At 43.6% G+C, this 7,641-nt stretch overlaps 1 protein-coding gene across 1 annotated transcript; it reads right to left on the reverse strand.

Annotated features, from left to right (window-relative positions):
* Positions 1-3,015: 3,015 nt before the first annotated feature.
* Positions 3,016-7,027, reverse strand: foxf2b (forkhead box F2b). Its single transcript, XM_041039781.1, has 2 exons — positions 5,592-7,027; positions 3,016-3,741 (listed from the first exon to the last, which is right to left on the reverse strand). Exons 1-2 carry the CDS (start codon positions 6,565-6,567, stop codon positions 3,569-3,571), a joined length of 1,149 nt encoding a protein of 382 aa, XP_040895715.1. The 5' UTR covers positions 6,568-7,027; the 3' UTR covers positions 3,016-3,568.
* Between the last annotated feature and the right edge of the window lie 614 nt (positions 7,028-7,641).

The following is a 7,641-nucleotide window of genomic DNA, read 5'->3' on the forward strand; positions in this document are numbered from 1 at the left end:
TTCGGCAAGTAACATCTACTATGGTCACTTTCTTAGTTTAGTATTGTACCTTTCTAACATTTGATAATTAGCATGAAGCACAAAGTACAGCTGAGGCTGATCACAGTAAATGAAGAGAGTAGGTCAAATCAGGTCATTATGGCTGAAACTAAGGGCACAGTTTTACTGTTACTGTACAATATTATCCATTTTAGTTTCTGTTTCTAGGTCCTGCAACAATAAACAGGGGTAATCTGACTTTCTGGCTCAGGTGAACCCCTCTACATTGTGCTGCTGCAGAAAAGAGCTCTGTGTAACAGTGTCAGCCACTAGATGGCGCAGTACTCCACTGTATAAGTGGATGAACTGTAAAAGTTCATTCCCTCTCAAAAATCCTGTCATGGAAAATCCAGCTGCTGCAGGGCCAGCTTGTGTGGCTTCTCATCATGGAGGGTTGCATGCACTAAATTAAAAAGGACTGTGTTGTCTAGCCGGAGAAGCTCTTCTGTTTGATATGCGACTGGCTGGTGCTCTTCTTACGTCTCCGTTACCCGTCCCATATGAGAGTTGTTGTATCCCAAAGTGTTCAAAGCAGCAGAGGGAGGCCACTTCAGTAAGACCAACACGATTCAGTCAATCCCTCACCCACTGTGTTTTCCTGACACTGATTCTGGATCTGAGGCTTGCTTACAACCAATATACAACAGTGGTGTTTTGTGAAGATCTGCGGTGCGATTTGCTGCCAAATATTTTCCTCTTCTCTGCATCATAACAAAGGATCACATGAGAATTTATCACATGTGAAACGCTGTTTCACACATGGCTTTTTGTGTAGTTCAAGTGTGAGCTCTAACATGTTGTTTGCTGTGTTCCTAAACACTTAAACTCTTAAAACTGGTTGAACTTTGCTCTGTCTTCCTGCACAATCACTTTCAAGCCCCAGAGGAAAGGTTTAAAATCCATTGTGTAGTTTGATGTACAAATAAACACTGAGGTAACACTGAGATATTCCACGTCAGTGAAAACATTTTCTCAGGCGTTGTGGTTAAGACAAAAACAGTAACTCCACAGAGCATTTAAAGAAACTATAATGATGTAAGTGGCCTGATAAGGAGCTGCTACTGCCAAATCCAATGTGCATACGTGTGCTAGTCATGAGGGATGCTGCGTTTGATTCACCACCAAAAGCCATGCAGACGAAAACCGGTGCAGCCGCCCAAGTCTGCTTTCTGTTTGTGTGATGAGGCAGCTCTCTCTGAGGCTGATCTGTTTACCACACTCTAAAAATACCTCGTTGTTGCATTTCCAGAGACGCGGGCCCTGTCGTTTCATTTGTTTATATGGCGTCTTCAAATGTTGGCAGTCCTAGATGTCCACATGGAAAGGAGCAGCCTCGGGATGCAAAAGACTTTCAGCTGCGTTAGAAAGGCCTGAGGCGGCTGTAAAACATGCAAAACGTGGAAATGTTCAAACTGAGAACAATCAGATATATTAAGTGGCCTCCTTATAACAGAATCCTTTTACACTGTCATCAGACTCTCAAAAGACATTCAAAGGAAGTGCTTTAATGATCAGCCTGTGTGGTTCTCAGATTTGTATATTGTTTTGTTTGTGCCACGGACAAAAGAAGTGTGCAGAAGGAATCCTGTTTCTTCATTCCCCAACCTATCAACACCCCAATCATGGCAAATAACTAAGAACATTTGCACAAGTGCTGGTACTTCACTTGAGTATTTCCTTGATACGCGACTTTATGCTTCCACTCCACCACATTTCAGTGTGAAATATTATATTTTTCACTCCGTTAATCTGACAACAGCAGTGAATTTGCAGATATAGATTTCACATACAAAACAAATCGATTTTATAAAATAAAAATCTTAGTCCTCAGATTAAACTCCACTTCAACCAAATGAAACATTAAAAATGCTGTTTACATGTTAATCAGTCAGTAATGACAATCGTAATATAACAGTGGCAGGGACTTTTACATTTGATCCTTTAAGTTCAATTTCTTGATGATACGTGTGTATTTTTAAAATGTGGGACTTTGACTTGCAGTGGAGTATTTATATGTAGTTGTGTGTCTACTTTTACTTTAAGTAAAGGATCTAAATACTTCTTGCACCACTGCAACACCTCCATTAGATTCACAGCAACACACCAAAACAAAAACTGATGAAGTTACACAACTTTAACTCTTAAACCTTCGTAAAAATGAAAATCATGGCTGGGATGACTTAAAAAAAAAATAAAAAAACAAACAAACAAACTGAAAACTAAGATTCAATTTTGGAGACAGCCACATGTTGCACACAAGGTCGTCACACCTGTGCCTTTGTTGTTGAATGTCATTAATTTGAGAGAATGATACTGATTCAAAATGTGACCATTAGTGGTGGAAGACTTGTTCAGATCCTTTACTCAAGTAGAAGTAGCAACACTGCAGTTTAAAGATACTCCATATTGAGTCAAAGTCTTGATTTCAAGTACAGAAATAAAATTACATAAGTATTAACAGCAAAATGTACTTAAAGTATTAATTATGCAACAACCATTATGCCTGGTCAACATTACACTATTGTGTATATATCCATATTTTATTTTATTATAATTACTGATGCATTTTTTTGCAGTATTTTAATATAACTGTTTTCAAGTGAGACAGGTTTAAGGATTCTACTGTGAGGTAGTTAAATCTATAACCATGTTTAAGAAAATACGAACTGATGATAGCCTTTGTTTGTTAAATCTTAATCTGCAAAGTAACTCCAGCTGTCAGATACATGCAGTGGAGTTCAAGTGAGCACATTTGCTCAGTGTCTCCAACTGAGTAAATCTACTTAGTTGCTCTCCACCACTGCTGACCATACTGGAAATTTGTAAGCAGCCTGATGGCAATATACAAAATGTATCTGTAACGTGTTTCTGCCATATTCAGGCTCAGTATCTCCCGCTTTTAATGCGAATTTAATGCGTTTTCCACATGACAGAAGTGAATTTGCATGGAAGGACAGAAGTCTGAATGTAGCCTAAAATATATTTCAGCTTTATTGAAACCTTTTACAAGACAAAAAGTTGGCAAAGGATTATACAATAAGTGCAAGGTTTGTTGCAGTTCACGTTAGCCTAAAGCGTCGTGTGTGTAGTTACTCTAATACGATAGAACATAGGTACAAAGAATACAATTGGTTTGCACGTGTTACAAGAGCAAACACATTAAAAAGTCGTGTTTCTGAAACTTATTTGGAAAAAGAAAACGCTTGTCTGGGTTCATATAGGCAAAGTGGTTTCTTTAAAGGCCTCTGGGTTTTCTTCATTCATTTCCTTCAATGCATAGTTTTCTGAAGTCCAACCGAAAGTCAAAAAAAAAAAAAAAGCTACTTTGGCTGCATGGAGGAGGCAAACATGTGACACACATCCTGGTATGAATCCTCCGAAATTAAAAAAAAAAATGCGAGAGAAAATTAAAAAATGTCCGTTTTTTTGTTTTTGTTTTTTTTCTTTTTTTGTTCTGATGTGACGGACCTGCAGTTTGACTGTGGCCGTCGGTGCCTCTCTAGTCTGAAGTCCGCAGTGACATTAGAGCTCACATGACGCAGGGTTTGATGTCCTGACACACGCTCTGGGGGTGGTGATGGTGGTGATGGTGATAGTAGGATCCGCCAGCCGAGGGGTGGAAGGATGAGATGCCGTTAAAGTTCAACACAAAATCTTTCCTGTCGCACACCGAGGAATGGCTCTGATAACGAGGAATCCCCACTGTGGAGGGAAAGAGAGGAGAAATTAAATACATGCAAATAACTAGAGGCAGACATCAACATTAGTCCAATATTTTTTTGAGCTTCTTAAAATAAGGTTTGTGTGAAATTCTTCTGCACAAAACAGTGCGTGGGAGGTAAAGATAATTTGTTTTGGCCAGAAATGAATGTTTTTACACGTAAAATACCTTCAAAATAAAGTATAAAATAGCCCTGTTTGTTTCAGAACACAAAAGTCGCCCTGAACCTGTCACAGGCTGTAAAATTAACAAAGCTGACAGAGGAGAACGGATGAGGCCTTGTTTTGGTGAATTAATAATTATCTACAGAACTGTAAAGATCCAGGAAACTTGCCTCACATCTTTAAGGATTCATTTACAGCTGAAATTAAGTATTTCTTTATATAAGAGCAGAAAGAACGTATTGTTTTAATAATAATTGTTGGATATTTGCCTTATATGCACCTCCCACCAGGTGATAGCGCAATCATTTCCCGGTTAATCTGTATTTTAATTGGCAGGCAATTTAAAACGTTATTTTTCACAGATTTGTTCCCTCTATCAATCATCTGTGGGGGTTATTTTCCACGGAGAAGCTCAGACTTGAGTGAGTATTTAAATCCGATTCTGTGACCGTCATTTTGTGTCTGTGAGTGAGCCTCTCTTTCCAGAAACAGAAAAATAAATGGGGAGGCTGCGGCTTCGTCAAGGTCATAAGGACTCCAGATGTGACCGTGTTTTTTCTGGGGAAGACAGCAGGCTTTATCCTCCGGGCCACAGCTCGCTGCCCTGCGCCCGTTCTCACACACAACACACAGCCGGCTCTGACTGACAGTACTGTTGCCGACCCCGCACCGTACAGCCCCTCGCCTTTACCCTCCGTACAGGCTCAATTAAGACGCTGCGTAAAGTTTAACAGGGCCTTCCGTCTCTTGTGGATACACCGTGGTTGAAATCCTCCGCCGGTGTGGTCCGACCTGCACAGTCTTTGTTTAGTTAACCTCTGGGACCCTTTCGGGCTCCAGCATGGGTTACTCGGCTCGGTGAAATCCCCAGACTTTAGTAAAGCCTCAGTGTGTTATGTTAAAGTAAATGACCGTGAACTGGGGAGGTGCATTAAGACCGCGATCACAAAACGGCAGTTTTTTTCTTAATCTGTTAATTCGGAAAAATAGAAAAGAGTGAAAGCAAAGTGATTTAGGACGTTTTCTGCAAAGCGCGCATTAAATGGACATAAATGACTAATATCAGCCTTTAGAGTCAGAATGTTATTAATTTATTGACTTTAAAATCATTTGGAAAACTAACAAGCTTGGCAGTGCATGGTCTTGGGTGGGCTTTACGGTCCAATAAACATTCAATGCAACTTTATTATTCAGTATAATGAATTCAACTGTTGTTAAATAGTTTTGTAACTCGCACGTTTAGGTGAGTAAACCATTAGACTGAAACAAAGAGGAGAAAATATAATTAAACTATATAATTTAAACTGTTCGTATCAAATTTGGAATGTATTTTTTGTAAGACGCTATACAAGAAATGCGTAAACTCTCCTTTGGCATTGTTTAGTCTTTCAAATAAATCCTGATTTTAAATATTAGTTATGTTAATGAAATATAAGATTCGTAGTTGTTTTTTTTCAGTCTTTAAAAAACATCTTTAAATTGTCACAGGCCTCTGCTGCAGACAGAAATCATTGGTTTGCATCTTGCAGCTTGGGCCTATCTTACATATAAGGTGGACATCCTGTGAGGGTTATTGTCGTGTGTTTTTATTTATTCATTCCTTTTTTTATTTGAACTCCCAGAGGCATTAGATGTGGTTCATCGTCGCCAACGTGAGTTTGTGGTACCTGAGATGTCGGTGGAGTGGCTGTCCCTGCCGTTCTGGTGTAGATAACTCTGCTCCAGGGAGTAAGGCGACATGCCGGAGTGTAAACCGGAGGATGCGGGGCTGCTGGAGGCTAGAGGCTGCTGCTTGATGTAAGGGGACGCGCCGGAGGACGCCCAGTGTGCGGATGTACTGGCGTACGGGGAGTGGCCGTCCAGCGCGCTGGCCATGGCTGGAGAGGACGGAACGGGGCTGCTGCTGCTGTCCGGTCCATACTCCCCGTTAGGTGGCACGGGACAGCTCGCCATGTATGTGGAGCCGGGGCTCGGGGACATATGGGGCACGTGGTGGCCGCCGCTGAGCCCGTCGTACCCCCCGGCCATCGAATTGCTCATCATGTCCAAATTGTAGCTGTTGCTGTGACAGGCGAGGGTCGCGGATGGAGCCTGGAAATCAAAGCTCTGTGGAAGAATGGAGGTGCCGAATCCTATGCCGTTCATCATCCGATACATGGGTTTCAGCGCTTGACATTTTCTTCTGAAGCCTCTGGGTCTGCGACGAAACGAGCCCTCCTCGAACATGAACTCACTGCCCGGATCGATGGTCCAGTAGTGGCCTTTCCCAGGCCTGCCCAGCCCTTTGGGCAGCTTGATGAAGCATTCGTTGAGTGAAAGATTATGCCGGACTGAATTCTTCCAGCCCTGATATGAGCCTCTGAAGAATGGGAAGCGAGCCTGGAGAAACTGATAGATCTCACTGAGTGTCAGTCGTTTGGTGGGGGAGCTCTGAATTGCCATAACGATGAGAGCGATGTAGGAATACGGCGGCTTTTCCGGTCGCCTCAAACCAGAGCTCGTCTTTTTCCCTTTGACAGCGGTGGACGAGCTTTCTGTGGCGGCTTGTGGGCTCAGCATGGCGGGGTGCAGGACGCCGGACGCCGGGCTGGATCTCAGAGGAGGCGGAGGGTCCAGCTGCTGCTGAGGGGTCTCGGTCGTCATGTCTGACGTACGACTGGCGTAGAGAGAAGAGAGGGAGGGAGAAAAGACGAGCTGGGAGATGTTTCAGAAGAGAAATATGTCGATCCAGCGGATCAGTGTCCTTGCAAGTGAGCGTTACACCGCCAGTGGTCCTCAGTATCCCAGCGCAAAATGGAGTGAAATCTGTCTCCAGTTACGCACGACTTTCCCGTTACGCACGGTGCTCCCTTGACGCATGAAGAACGCACGGCGGGTACGCACTGACAGAGAGAGGAAGAGGAAGAGAGAGTGGGGGGAGCTGGTTGTCCACAGGAGACTGAGTGTCCAGGGCTTTAGCTCGTCTCAGGGGCTCCACTGGGTATCACAGCGGCGCAAAGTGGTGCTGTGTGGCGCGCGGGGTGGCCATCGACCGCCTTGATAATCTCTCAAGTGGAGGAAACACGAAAACCCCACGACTTATTGCGCTCCACAGTCCAGCCAAACAAAGCTCGACCACCTATCATTTCATAAATCTTTCTTCCCTCTTCGAGAGCCCCCCACCCCTTCTCCTCATCCGCACACTGCGCCTGCAAATCTCCCTGAAATCAGTGACGAATAGAGCCACCCACCCCCCCCCCCCCCCCCCACCCTCTTGCCAAATCTGGCCCAAGTCCACTTACCGTTCTCAGCAGCGTTAAAGCCCACTATTCTCTACCCTCCTTGTCTTCTGTCTTCCCCTCCCACCCCCTCTCTCCAAGTTCGGACTACACGCAATTAAGCCATCTATCAAACCTCCCCCAGACATCCCAATCAACAGCGCCACACGCCAGCCGCACAAGTTAAAAAACGAGCTCTTTCCCCCTCTGGTCCTATATGTACGAAGCTGTGATTTCAGCCCGATGTGCCACAGATCATACATTTTCCTGACACGAATAAACCACTACAATGTGTGTAAAAGATCCAGCGTGCAATCGAAACCCTGATGTTCAAAACATTCTCACGGGCCTACATGATATCTGCTACAGATAATACCAAAACGCATCGTGGTTGAGCAATGAAAAATGCATCATCTTGTGTTATTTGTATGATTTTGCTCATAATTTCCTCCCAAACTGG

This window comes from Toxotes jaculatrix, chromosome 6 (assembly GCF_017976425.1).
Source record: "Toxotes jaculatrix isolate fToxJac2 chromosome 6, fToxJac2.pri, whole genome shotgun sequence".
NCBI classification, from domain to species: Eukaryota; Metazoa; Chordata; class Actinopteri; family Toxotidae; genus Toxotes; species Toxotes jaculatrix.

Excerpts from the sequence above, each read along its gene's own strand:
- foxf2b (XM_041039781.1), bottom strand. The coding sequence starts at position 6,567 with ATGACGACCGAGACCCCTCAGCAGCAGCTGGACCCTCCGCCTCCTCTG. Across the intron at positions 3,742-5,591 it reads CCACTCCACCGACATCTCAG|TGGGGATTCCTCGTTATCAG; the intron begins GTACCACAAACT and ends TTCCCTCCACAG.